Source organism: Urocitellus parryii, chromosome 10 (genome assembly GCF_045843805.1).
Source record: "Urocitellus parryii isolate mUroPar1 chromosome 10, mUroPar1.hap1, whole genome shotgun sequence".
Classification (NCBI taxonomy): domain Eukaryota; kingdom Metazoa; phylum Chordata; class Mammalia; order Rodentia; family Sciuridae; genus Urocitellus; species Urocitellus parryii.
Window position 1 is genome coordinate 20,585,617 of NC_135540.1, and position 14,832 is coordinate 20,600,448.

General features: G+C 44.7%; 1 protein-coding gene across 1 annotated transcript in view; it reads right to left on the reverse strand.

The window, feature by feature from the left end:
• The window catches only part of Znf827 (zinc finger protein 827), a 163,264-nt gene that overhangs the window by 53,554 nt on the left and 94,878 nt on the right, over positions 1 to 14,832 (reverse strand). Inside the window, exon 8 of the mRNA XM_077803489.1 lies at positions 3,608 to 3,711. Within this exon, the coding sequence (XP_077659615.1) occupies positions 3,608 to 3,711 (104 nt within the window). The remainder of the gene's footprint in view (positions 1 to 3,607; positions 3,712 to 14,832) is intronic.

Below are 14,832 nucleotides of genomic sequence, written 5' to 3' on the forward strand. Positions count from 1 at the left end.
CCCAAAACCTGACTCCACCAGGGACCCCTCAGGCTCAGACTTCTTCCACCTGAAATGACTCTCCCCTTTGGTACCTCCCCTGCCTGCCTGCCCCCTGGCTTTACTTGGAAGGTACCTGGAAGAGAATTTCATCCCATGAGCAGGTTAGTCAGCCTTCCATTGCTAGGAAAAGCTCATAGTTTCAGAGGCTTCGGTCCATGTCACTGGGCCCAGTTGCTTTGGGCCTGAGACAGTACAGTACATATGGCAGAAGGGCCTGTTCACCTCATGGTTGCCAGGAAGTAGAGAGAGGGAGGGAGGGAGGGAGGTGGGGAGAGAGAGAGAGAGAGAGAGAGAGAGAGAGAGAGAGAGAGAGAGAGAGAGAGAGAGAGAGAAGGGTCCCAATATTCTCTTTAAGAGCAAGTTCCCAATGATCTAACTTCCTTCCACTAGGCCCCACCTCTTAAAGGCACCCCCCCACACACACACACACCAGTGCCATGCTGAGGACCAAGCCTTTAACACATGAGCCTCTGGGGAAGGAGGGTACATTTCAAATCCAGACTCCAGCAGTATATACCGCTATCCAAGATACATTGTTGAAATAATGCTGCGTGTTTGCAGCATTTGCTGGGGATTTCTTAGCCTGGCACAGGCACAGTAAGCCTCATTACTTATGGTCTCTACCAATTGGGAACCTAAGATCATTCTCTGGGCTGACATTTATCTTTGTATTTTCTGTAGAAAGAAGAGGTTTGCTAAGTAAATAAAGAGTAGAAATAATATTTTAATGGCAATGTTTAAACTAGCTGGGAGAAGATTTCTAAGGATCCCATGGCTTTCATTTATATACTAACAACAAATTGTCTACCTGGTGGTCTCCTTTCCAGCTTCTTCATTTCTGCACAGCACTGTCATGCCCTGGTTCACCCCTCTTACGGAAAAGCTGAGCAGTCTCCTAAGCCAGTTGACTTGGCCTGTCCACTTCCTGTCCCCCTCCTCCTCCTCTGTAGCCCAGCCCTCACTGATGATGCTACCCCAGAACTAGAAGACTCTCACTGGGGCCCTCTTACCACACCCTCCAACATTCAGCCATCTGCTGCTCCAATGGTCTTCCAAATTTTTCTGTAAATATTCCTGACTCTTTTACCCCAGGACTTTGAGATTCTCAACTCTGTAGCTTCAAGTTCCCTGTTCGCAGCATTGGATTTAGCAGAGTACTGGATAAATGTAGGTTCACAATATCTACCTGAGACCCCTTAGGGCCAGATGTATTTCGGGATTCAGTTTCTCTGATTTCAGGATGATGATACAGTACATCCAACGTATTTTAGGTAGCATCCAAACAGCACTGGAGCAGCATTCATCAAGGATGTTGATATTTCTCCAACAAAACACATGAATTTCTCCCTTGTTGTAATATATAAATAGCTTTCCATTCTGTTTGGTCACAGAATAGTTTATTCAAAAAGCTTTTTTTATTTTTTTCACTTCAGAATTGTGTTACAGGATTAAGGAGCTGTAGTAGGTTTACCATGGCCATTTATACTGTCCAGACTTTAAATAATACGTTTTTCTTTAAAAGTCTCCATATTGCAGATTTTGGTTAATTCACATTGGTCTTCTCCACAGTTAGACCAAATTACTGAGGCTTTCCTTACCATACTGTGTTCAGACTATGAGAATTTCATGATCACAAGGCTGCCCTAGCATTTACAAATTTTCCAATTCCAGCTCTATTTCTAAAGCATTTTCACCTTGCTATTAGGAAACAAAAGTCCCCATTGAGTTGCTTATTTTAGCAAAATGTAGATGTGTAGTAATCATTTTGGTTGTCTTCTGCCTAAAGAAGGCTTTGCTCAAGAAGGATGGATTATCCTTAGTAGGGTGGATTTACATTTTTAAAAATCCCAGTTAGGCTGACCTACTCCCTTCCCACCCCCAGCCAAATAAGAGTTAAACACTTAAGTGTGAGTTTATCTAATGTGTAACCGAAGTCTATAAAGTGCTCCACAGGAAAAAAAAAAAAGAAAAAAAAAAAAACCCTCTACACACAGTTAAACATATACTAGTATCACTCTTCTGAACTTGACCAATAAGCCCTTCTTAAACACAGCCAAGCCAAACACTACGCAAGCGACGCAGGGCTCGGGCTCGTACATACATCATGGGATGCAGGCCGAATGGGTCATAGCACTCTAACAGGCAATTCCTAGGCAGTTATTTTGACATTAGAAAGTCACAATCCATCAACTTAACAGCGGGGCAATAATTTTGGGACCAGGGAGATGGCTATACAAAATGACACTGCGGGAAGTAACAGTAGTTCTAAGAGCCCTGTTTGCGAAGGAAGACATAAACTAAGTGGAATTTCTTTCCACCTCTGGAACCAGCTATTATTATGTAATGTGCTCTTGTGTAAGCATGTTATTTCTGGGGGTTGAATTGAAAAGTTGTGCCTGTCAGGTCTAAAGAACATGTAGGTACCTGGACCTGGCTAGATGCATGCAGATGAGAAGAGATGGATCCCCCATGACAACACCTTAATGTGTGTCCAAACATTTCCACTGACCTATGGTACCCCAAGCCTACATTTTAGAAGATATAAGTTACCTGACTCTGCACACCACAAATATTAATCAATCCTCCAGTGCCCTATGATATGAGCCTCCTTGGGGAGATGGAAAACACCTGAATTTTATCTTGAGGGATTACTGGAGCCAACAACCCCATGGTGAGCTCTTCCTAACCCACATATGGTTGGTCTCCCACTCTGTTCTCCTGGACCAGGATCCTCTTCCACCCTTCGCCAATGCTTCTGAGATTCTGTCAGCAGCTGGATGGAGTGACAGCTGAGAAGTTCCTGGCTGCTAGGCTGGTGATGAGACTGGGGTGAGAAGTGGGGAGGGGTTGTGGACTCCAGTGAATGGTTTCCCATGTTCTCATTTCATAATAACCCAGAGAGCTCACACATGAGCCCTAAGGGGTGGCCCTGCTGCAGATAAAAGGACAGTGCCACTTTTTTTTTTTTTTTAAACTCTGGAAAGGAGAAATGAAAGAGGAAGAATGGGTAAGAAATGCATACCGATGGCTGAAAAAGCAAACAAGAGCTTTGGATGGATACATGTAGATACATGTCTTGGAAGAGAGATGCAATCTGGGTGGTGAAGATTTTCTTGATCAGCTATGTTGCTTCTATGGAAACCAAAGTGGTCTCAGTAGCAGCCCACACCCTGCCAGAGTCACGACTAGCCAGAGTGGGGACTAATGTTCTTACCACAGTCCTTCCCTATCTTGCTGCTTGCCCGATATCCTGACAGCATGTAAGACAAATTATTTTCAGTTTATACTTTACTATTTTAAAGAAAAAGAAATTCACTGTATGGACAAAATACCAACAAGTAAGAACAATCATCTCTTAAAGAAAAGATGAAGAGGTCATCACCGTCCACATCTTGTTTTAATAAATATTTGTGGCTGTTTAAATGGTGTTTCATGTTCTTTTCAAAAACTTCCCTTCATGGAAACAACTAGAACACATTAGCTCAAATATCTGAAAATCCACACATTTCAGAAAAGCTGTTCTTAAGCAACCAATAGAAGAACAAAGTCAATTTTGGTTCCATACCTGGAGCGGATATTCTTCCGTGAAGCACAGACTCACTGGGCAGCAGATCTTTTGAATTGGAGGTGAATGGTGATTGTCTAAATGTGTCTTCTGAAAAGAAAGGGCTGGGGGTGGGGGAGGAGGAGTGAGGTTTAGTAAATTAAGGTTATTTCAGTAAATTAAAGTTATTTAAGACACCCAGAGCATCTGGACCCAAATACACACACACACAATACTGCACAAGGTGTTGCTTTAAATAATGTTCAAAGATGATGATATTGTATTTAAGACAGAGAAAGACAAGTGCCATCTGTCCATTCTGCCTATTGGCTTTATATTTAGGATGCACAGATTAATCATCACCTTTGAAACACTGTTGAACTCATTGAGGGGGCAACCAAGTGGTTATTTTACTCTTGCTCAATGCTTTATCAGTATGGTTTGCCCAAATAAAGACCAACTGCCTGGGTCAGAATCAGAAAGGCCTTATCTGTTTTTTTTTTTTTCTTTTCTTTCTTTCTATTTCCTCCATTGTGGAGATGGAATTGCCAGGCCTGGTTCACCCAAAATCTGTCATCTGACCTTGAGGGACTCTGGTCGCCACAGAAACTGCAACTGCAACCATAACCAGGAATTGGGTTTAGGCTGCAGGAGTGAAACCTGAGAGCAGCGGAGCAACCCTGAGCCCCTACTGCACCAGGTGGACTCAGAAGCAGGACCACCAGACTCCAGCCAGGGCTTTCCCCTCGTACCTCAGCCACAGCGAAGGCAAAGGTTTGGATGCTGTTAACGAAGGGGTTCTAACCCAGTCATGGGGTCCACCTTCCATCCCTCTAAAATAAACAGTTAAAAAAAAAAAAAAAAGTATGGCAATCCCAAGTCAGAATACGGCAGCATCCATCAGCATAGACCAGGAAAACAGGGAGCCCTATGTACACCCGAGAAAACTGAACCGGAGAACCAGGTGTCCAGGCGGTGGAAGGTCCATGGGGCAATAACCCAACCCTGGGACTGGAGGGGGACAACGAAGCCCTGGGACCGGGGTCACCTGGCGAATGGCAGAGGCAGGCTGGAGGCGCCTGCTCAGGGGAAGGCGGAGCCAGAACTGGAGCCACGGAGGGGAAGCACTCGGCTCCTTCTCAAGCCCCACCCCCAAGGCCTACAGGGCCTCTGATTGGCTGAACCTTCCCAGTAGGCGGGGAAACGCCCCATTAAGGGATCCGCCCCCTGCAAACCGCAACTTGGAGGAAGAAACCGACGCCAGAGAGCACACGCCTAGGGCTTTTCAAAACATGGCACGAGGCTGTGATCACTATTATTGAATATTAAAAGGGGATTATTAAGATGAAATTGAAAGGCTTTTTTTTTAAAGTAAAATATACATTGATAGATAATAGAGTTTTCACGTGACTGTTAGACTAGATTTAATGCAATTGTGCCTGGCTTGCTTTTGATTTATATCATAAACACGAAACAATTTAAATAGACTAAAAAACTGAACTGGCTAGTCGGGCATAGTGGTGCACACCTGTAATCCCAGCTACTCAGAAAGCTGAGGCAGGAGGATGGCAACCTTTCTGGGAAACTTATGAGACCCTGTCTCAAAAAAAAAAAAAAAAAAAAAAAAAAAAGCTGGGGATGTGGTTCAATGGTACAGTGCACTTGAGTTCAATCCCTTGTGCCACAAAAACAAACAAGTGAATGACAAAAACTGGCTATAGGCTAGGGGTGGGGAGAAGGGAAAAGGTAGATTTGTAATTTTATACCAAATACCTTGTAAATTACAAGCTATAGAAACACTTTGAAAGATGAAGCAGCAAACCATGGTGGCTAAGTGCATGCACTGGAGAGTAGGCATGCACCTAGGAGCTGTGTGACATTTGACAAATTACTTAACTTCTCCGAGCCTTCATCTTGTCTACAAAATGGAATGATAATGTATGGGCATCTCACATAGGAACTGGAGGATTAGGGAGGGTACATGGAATGTACTTTGCATAGTGTCTGGCAAACAGTGAGTGCTCAATAAATGGGGACTATATTGTTTTAACTTGGTTCTCTCTATAGCCCAAAGGGGAGCATAAATGAATCAACTTTTCCACAGAAGTTAAGTAAAAGGGTAAAGTTCCCTTTGTATTAAAGCCATTACAAAATTAATGGAGGAAAGGCCACTCTGATTTTGAAGAGTTGGTTAGGTGCTGGGGGATTCGGCTAATTTTCAATCCTTCCATTAAAAATCTTGCTAAGGATCAAGACCTTCTAAGGGGAACGGAAGATTGCCAGTTGAACCTAGTGCAACCCTGCTCAATTCCAACATGATTCGCTCTGAAGCTCATACACTAGGTGACAGTGACACCCTGGTGTCTGAGTTTCCAGTCCACATGGGAAACACTGCAGGGGCACAGGGAGAAGGTCAGGCCACAGCCTTTTGCATGATAGTGACTCTGGCTGTAGAAAGTGCCTGGAGTCTGCAGGTTCAGGGGAGCTCATGGACCTGTAGTTCTGAAATGCTGACTCCCTTTTGGGAACACCAAGAGGGCCAAGAGCCATCTCCAAAAAGGGTGCCTAGAAATAGCAGTGCCACTGAGAAACAAGGCACCAGCTTCATTTTTACAGTAATGACTACAGTCGTTACAGTGGCTGCCCTCGGTTTTACAGTAACTGCTCAGCGAGTGCCTATGACACGCCAGGCCCTGGGAACAGAAGGGTCAGCAGCTGGCTATGGCTGGGGGTCTCAGGGAGCTGGAAGACCAACCCCATCTATAAATGGGATGTGCACAGGTGGCCTCAGCTGTGCAGGAGAGGGCACAGTGCACCACAGGGCTGGCCCGGCTGGGGAGGCCAGCAAGGGCCTTTCTGCAGGAGCCCACTGAGAAAAATAGAGAATACGGCTGCTGGGCTTCCAAGGAGTTGGGGAACATGCTCGGGTACCGCTGAGATGACAGCCAGTCTGCCCAGGTGGGAGAAAGCCCAGTGAGGAGCTGAGGCTGGACCTCAGGGCAGGGACTGTGGCTTTGTCCCCACAGTAGAGCAAGAACTGCAGCATCTCAAGTAAGGACTCTGGCTTCAGGATGCTCTGTGTGGCAGCGAAGACTGGGGGACTTGCAGAAGACAGAGCAGCAGTCCACAGGGAACCTGGTGATGCTGGTGGCCATTGCTGCAAGCCAGCAGTGGCCCCTGCAGAAGAGGGAAGAGCTTAGAAGAGAAGGCAGGTAAAGATGACGGGCACGTTGAAAACCAAGCCTAGAAAGAGGTGAAGAGGCTGCCATGCTACGCGCACGGGACAGCTTTCTGGGTTTTGCTACGCTGTGGCCACAGGTGAGCTCTGCATCTTCCATGGGGTGGATTGACATCCACGTGAGGACCCAACCCTGTTACTGCTGAGCTACTTGGAAGAAACTGAATTGGAAGGGAGACAGTGACTGAGCGAAGCAACTTTCAAATAATTTTCTACCCTGGAGGCCACTTCACCCTGTATGGCAAAGAATTCTTCTCCTGTAGGAGGGAGGCTTCCAAATGCACAAATGCACAGACGCAGCAGCACTCCTTTATGGGAGCTGAGAATGAAGAAGCTTCTAGAAATCAAGGCAGCATAAGGTCTTATATAACAGGTTAACAGAGCATCAGTGTTAGGTCCAACATGCCATGGACATGCTCTGCATTTGTACAGGGAGGTGAGGAGCGCAGTGGGCTAGCAGTTTTCAATCAGAAGGATTTGACTGAGTCTGAGGTCCTTATTGGCCACTTAGCTAAGTGAACTTTCTCAAGTCAATAACCTTGCCAGCGTCAGTTTCATCATTGGAAAAAGAGGTTCAGAAATTATAGGGGCACTGTGAGCATTCAATGAGGTCTTTAGTGTTATAGTTCTTAGTACAATAGCAATCAACAGTAGCAACTAACACTAATTATGAAGCATTGTTTTAAAGTGTTTTGTGTGTGTGTGTGTGTGTGTGTGTGTGTTGAACTTAAATTAATCCTCACAAGAACCCAATGGGGGGAGTGGTAACTACCACTGTTATCACCCCTATTTTACTGATGAAGAGACTTAGGCACAGAGAAGCTCCGTAGTTGCTGTTGCCCCTGAGCTAAGCCAGGGTTTGCATCAGGGTAGGTTGGCTTTCCTGGCCAAGAGATCTTGTGTGGTCTCTTAATACCGAGGGAATTCTGGACATTATGGATCTGTGGATCCTTCTTGGAATGGATAAAGCAAAAGAAAGGAACAGAGGCAGGAGATGAGGGATGTAGGAGCCTAGGAAGTTGAAGGCAGTCATTTGCAGTTGAGAAACAGAGCAAGAGAAAACAATTTTAGTCACTAGTTCTCTCTAAAATAATATATGCCCCCATTTTCTAAAACTTTTGCAACCCATGGACCTGGCCAGTTTGCAATTTTGAACAGTCCCCACGATCTGTATCCACTACTTTTGAGGGCAAGCTAGACTCTCTTAACCCTGGTTAAAAAAGGCAGGGTATTGAGGCCATTAGGTGTTTATAAACCGCCACTTTAGCACCAATATGAAGTCCGTGGTGGCATTATGGCCGTGCATACAGCACTATAGTAACCTTTTAGCTGTGCAGACCAGCACTGCTTTGCAGGAGGGCGAAAGGGATGGATAAGTGAACTGGGAGCCTGCCCTGTAGCATGCGCTTGCTGAATGGATCAGTTCTCCTGTACCATTGGTCATCTTAACTCTGACCATGTACTGAGAGGACAGGACACTGAGAAGTGCAGCTTGGGACTAAGATAAGTTGAAGAATATGGAGACACTCTCCCATGCATGCTTTTTCTTCTGCTGAGCCTCGCAGGTGTGGACAGTGGAGAAGACACTGGCTCTCAGAGGATGCCTGGCTTTGCAGTGGACGCACGCAGCACCCCGGAAGGCTGTGCTGAGGCCGTTCAGTGACTGTCACTGTTGGGAGAGGGTGGCGGGGACAGAAGTTCCAGGAGGTGCTTGATGCAGGATAAACCAGAGCTGCATCTTCCCCAGAGGGAAATGAAGCAGTTTGCCATGCACACTCGGCACGTCAGCACAGGCCTTCACCTGGGAACCTGTTACAGATGAATCCAGAAAAGGGGCCAGGTGGGACTGTCATGTGGTCCTGGGCCTCTGACTCTCCCTACCCAAACTTTTGTCATTTCATTTGTCTATGAGAAGGTAAGCTAAGGAAGTGAGAAAAAGGTAAAAACTGTGAAAAAGAAAAGAAATTGATTTCTAGTTAATATCTTTGGTAAAAGCAAAAGAAAGGAACAGAGGCAGGAGATGAGGGATGTAGGAGCCTAGGAAGTTGAAGGCAGTCATTTGCAGTTGAGAAACAGAGCAAGAGAAAACAATTTTAGTCACTAGTTCTCTCTAAAATAATATATGCCCCCATATATTATTTTATTATTATTTATTTATTATTTAGAGAGAACGCTGAAACTAAAAACTCTCGGGAGAGGGGATCGTCACTTACTCTGTTGAATAATCTCCATCTACCAGGACATAGTCTCTTGTGGCCAGGGACACAGACCTGGAGGACTGAGCTTCATTTAAATATTCTACAAGTATTCAGTAGTGGTATCTGGGAGTTGTGGGTTTGGACTGGACCAGTCCAAGTGCTCTGCTTCTTTTTCCTGTGTTTCATTACTTAAAAAAGATGCCTTACGAAACTTCTATCTATTTGAGTTTCTTTTCTGGATAAAAGTGAGCCAGATATTCTGTGATTCCCGCCCCCCCCCCCCCCCAGTGGTTGTTCTTGTTTTCTGTAAAAAAATCTAAAGGGCAAGATGCAGCGGGGCGATGCTGTCAGTGAGACTGGACAATTTCAGGCCTAAGATGGTACAGGCTGTGGGGTCAACAGCTCAGGGCTGCAAAAAGAAAAATTTACAATAAATAATAAAACAGTCCATAAAAGATTATGGCTCTAAATAGTGATACATTTTGCTAAGTGCCGATTGTGGCACAAATATTTCCACCTTTAACATCGAGGGCCAACAGGGAGCTCCCCTTCACGCAGAGCAGAGAGCCTGGCTCCTTAAGGCCACCCTCCTCATGCGTCACCACTGAGATCAGAACGTTTCGGGAATTCTCACTCTGATGGCAAGAACCAAAACCAAACAAAAAGAAAAAGAATGAGAAGATGGGGGCAGCATGTAAGAGAAAGTTTAGAAAATAAAATTGGGCTTAGTGATGACACATAGTTTTAAAGGAGCAACATAAAAGAATTTTTTTTTTCTTTTGAAGGACAGCAATACTAATTCTCAGCACTGAACTTGGGACAGGCAAGGAGACAAGAAAGTTCAACAAGAAAGACTGCTCCAGGGCTGGGGAGGTGGCTCAAGCGGTAGCGCACTCGCCTGGCATGCGTGCGGCCCGGGTTCGATCCTCAGCACCACATACCAACAAAAGATGTTGTGTCCGCCCAGAACTAAAAAATAAATATTAAAAAATTCTCTCTCTCTCTCCTCTCTCACTCTCTCTTAAAAAAAAAAAAAAAGACTGCTCCAGAATGAGTTATTACTCCGAACTCACAAGGACCTAGGGAGATCAGGGTGGAATAAAACTTGATTAAACATAAGAGACAAACTTTCCCTTAGTGATACCTGACTTCTATCTGCACACAGATGGCTTTAATGAATGGGGGGGAAGTGTATTTTTGAGTAAAAGTACTTGATGATCTGTTTACCTATGTTCGTATGATATGAAAGGGCTTCCAGATTTCTTCCAAGAGCTGGGTATAAAATATGTCCAAAAGAATTGCGTTAATTTTCCTTTTGTTTGTTATATTTCAAGGAAAATTTAAGAACAAGTTCTCTGACTTGGATGTGTCTGAGAGCCTGGAGGAAAGCTTGGTGGGAGCTCAGGTTTGCTGACTCTAGCAGCCCTTGGTCACTGGGCCACAAGGCCAGATGGCCGACAGTGCTCCCCTGTGAATAGGGCCTCCTCCTCTCCACTAAGCCCCAGTTACCAACTCAAGACACTGTGGTACTAGATTTTGATATTGACATACCCTATTATTTTGTAAGAACTGAAATATCATACATTGAATTGGTCTTTTAAAAACAGCTCTTCTGGGTGTGATGGCTCACGCCTGTAATCCCAGGCACTCTGTAGGCTGAGGCAGGAGGATATAACAAGTTGGAAGCCATCCTGGACGATTTAGTGAGACCCTGTCACAAAATAAGATTTTAAAAGGGCTGGGGGGAGCCCAGTAGTAGGATGATTGTCTATCATGTGTGAAGCCCTGAGTTCAATCCTTAGCACTGCAAAGCAACAACAGCAACACACACACACACACACACACACACACACACTCATCTCTGAGTCACTTAGACCTTGTGACACACCCCAAGAGTAGCATCCTGCATTGACATTCTGAAGTGAGCTGGAGGCTATAGCTGAGACAGTGATCTTCCATGTTCCCAGAAGCCACAAGAAGAAGCAGGCAATGGATCAAAGTTATTCTGAGAATAAATCTTACACTAGTTCAAAGACTTTCTGAATGTGGGGAACATGGATGCGACCAAATTAAGAAGGATACAGGTACCCTCCATATCGCATCTCCACGTCTACAATCTGAAGCTCAAGGAAATGAGATCCGGAAATGTTATCTTTGAACAAAAACCAGAGCTTACTGACAACAAAAGATCATAGTCTTTGCTGAAGAACGGAACGGTTGTTTGCTTTTTTTCTTTTTTAAACTTCTTAAAACTTATCAAGTGAGCAAGATGAGATTGTCTGAAGATGAGCAGAGGAAGTACTTGGGTTAGTTAGGACTCTCTTCTCCACACTTCCAAAAGAAACTCTCCAGGAAGCTGGAGTAGCAAGCCTGGAAACAGGCTCCCAATTGAAAGACAAAACCTTGTCACACTGTTGGCTTTTCATTTATAAAATGATCAGATGACATTACAGGCTGACCATCCCTTATCTGAATCCTTGGGACAGGAGGCTATTTTGGAACATCTGTATGTATATAAAGAGAGTCCTGGGGACAGAAGCCCATTCTGAGCAGGACATTTGTTTGATTCATGTCTATGTCATACACTTGAAGGAAGTGCACACAATACTTTTTAGTGCTCTCGTGTTTCACTGAGACCCGTCACGTGAGTCCCCAAGTGAAACCTTCCACTTGGGACATTGTGTCAATGCTTGGAAAGTTTTGGACTTGGGAGCATTTCAAATTTCAGGTTTTCGGATGAGGGATATTCAATCCATATTTCATTTTCAACATAATTTTCATGACTGATATAATTTTCTTCATTCTTAGTGCTGATTTTATTTTTCTTAAACATGACTCAACTAATGTATTAGTTAAAAAACCTAGAATGTTTTTTTTTCTTTTTTAATATATGTTTAAAAATATGTGTTCAATATTTCTTTTTTATACAGCTATGTTTCGCCGCATATGGCCGATGGTATTCGAAGTTGGAAAGGTAATCTAAAATGAAAGAAAACACAGTTTTGATGGTATTCATGGACCCTGCCCTTCCCTTTTCAATATGCCTCTTCCTGAATGATTTCATTTATTTATTTATTGTAATAAAAAGAACCCTGGCTGGCAGGTCTGGGAATGTTGGGGAAAACAGGACCCAAGTGTGAGCTCCTGCCCTGCAGATAACCCTGGCTGTCCCAGACAGAAAATTCCTTATTCAAACTTAACAGGAGCACAAGAGAGACCTCCCACGACCCCAGTGGCTGCTGGGCCTGGAAACCCAGCCATCGATCATGTTGGGCTCCACATTTTCAAAGAAAGAGGTTCTGTAACGAGGCAAACCTGAATTAATCTCATACCCTGGCAAGCGTCGGCTGGGACATTTATCTACAAATTGAGGCTGCCACCGCAAATCCAGGGCTTTCCGTCGGTCACTCCCCACGGGCACCAGGGTGGTTTCTTCTTCTGTTTTTTTTTTTTTTTTTTTGGAGGGACCCGCAAGCTCAGAAGTGCTTCCTTCTCCTCCTGTTCCCCGGGTCAGGCTGGGCACCTCGTGGGCGCAGACCAAACAGAAACTTCCCGATGATTTAAAGCTAAAGGTGGTGTTAATCTTGTAAGGTATAAAATGGTATTGTGGAAAATAGTCTTATGGCCTGGGGTCCATGCCCAGCACCACAGGCAAAAAAAAAAAAAAAAAAAAAAAAAAAAAAAAATTATATATATATATATTAGTTGCATGACAAATGTTGATAATTATTCAATCAAGGAAATGGAGAGATGGAGGCTTATTATTTTGTTCTTTCACTATGCTTTGAATATTTTCCTAGTAATGAAAGACCAATAGCAAGAACTGAAGAAAACCGATGTAATGAATATTTCTTACATGATGGTAAGAAAACAATAATGAATGAAAGTAAAAGAAAAAAAACACAAAGAAACAAATACAAATGAGCAAAACGCTCAACATCCTTAGGATCAATAAATTAAAAGGTTTTAGCCATAGTATGATTTTAATCTCCTCATTGGTTAAAAAAAAATTTTTTTTTTTTTTGGTCAGACTTTTGAAATTCTGCCTCTCCCTCCATCGCTCCCGCTCATTGGTAGAATTTTATACTCAGTCCTTTTGGAAGTCAGTTTGACAATCATAGCGAAAGACTGAAAGGCCGGAATGGTCTTTCTGAGCCACTTTATCCTAGCAACAAGCTGGGGGAGGGGGAGTCCTTGACCTCCAGCAACAGGGGACTCAAAGAATAAGTGACAAGAGTACCCCACATGCACACACCAAATACCGTGTGAACATCTGAAGAGCAACACCAAGCTACATTTACTGCCCTGCAAAGATGTACTTACTGCACTGCTAGATACAGAAGCAAGATTCTACAACTAAATACTCAGTAGGATCCAGTTCTCTCTCTCTCTCTCTCTCTCTCTCTCTCTCACACACACACACACACACACACACACCCAGCATACACTGAAATAGAAAGGAACTGAGCAAGGCCACACATCACTGACATTGCTGTGCTCTCTCGGGCTAGTAGGATTCTAAGAGGTGACTTTTCCTTCTGTAAGATTCCCTACAATCATCTGAAAGTCAAAATTATTTTGAAAACTTAAAAAAAAAAAAAAACAGCTATCAAGTTTTACTGTTGAGGATCCTTTACTTCTGAAGGGACTTGGCCTTGTACAGAGAGAGCTCGGAGGGAGAGTGGGCAAAGACTCAGGCAAGAAGAGCTATCTAACCTGGGACCCTCAGCACCAGCAGCTTCAGCTTCATGAGTCTAGAAGCTCCGGAAGGAAGAGGCTGCGTAAAATATGGCAGAGGAAAGACAGAGCATCTTAGAAAAGAAATACCCACGGGAGATGTTTTGTATTTTCTTTGAAAACTATGAATGCCTTCTCTTTGGGGTTGTCACCAAGGTGGCCAAGGGACAACCCAACACCGAGCGCTCAGAGAACAAGCTCCAGTGGCTGAGGCTCTAGTATTCATCCACGATAGAGCCTGGAAACTTCTGGGGACAAGGAGCACAATGCCTGGCCTTGTGAAGCGCCCTGCAGTGGAGACCCAGGGAGCCCCAGCCAACTGCAGGCCAAGGAAGTGAACCCTGCACATCCGGAGCCTGGAAATGTCAGCCTGAGGACCTGATCTCCCGCAGGAATCGGATTTCACACATAAACAAGGACAATGGGCACTCTGCTGAGGTAAGCTGTGCACAGAGGAGCCTGGTCCTCCCCGCCATGTCGCAGGAGAGTCATGTGGCCGCTGTAGATCACACCCCGAAATGGGAACACCCCCGGCTGCAGCAACATGCAGCAGAGCTGTCTGGCCTCTGAACGGAGGCCTGCCTCCCATACTGTGCTGCATTTCTAGTAACAACCACAGAGACACTTTGAGAGGAAATCCCAGATAAGATCAGGGTGGAAGCCAGCATCTCAAGCCAGGTACACCTTTGGGTCACGCGCCCCTGCACCGCTGGCATGGGTAGCCAGAGAACACAGGCTGTGGCTAGCTGCTCACAAGACTGACAGAGACTTATGAGACTTCACTGCTGATTATCAGGAGTTACACAACCAGGGCCGACGACCATTGCAAGCCCGTAGAAACCGAGAGGGGAGAACCCGTGGGAAGTGGAGGAGAGAAGTCACAGCCCCCAGCAGACCCTGCCAAGGAGATTTAAATGTGCTGCTCTGGAGTGCACAGTTCTAGGGGCCCCATTATTTCAAGCAACGTTTCTGTCTAGTTGCCACAAATGGGCGGGAAAATGGCAGGTCATACTGGTAGGACCAGGGAGTAGAGGAATAGATGAAAGTACTACGATATGCTTTGTGATGAGAAG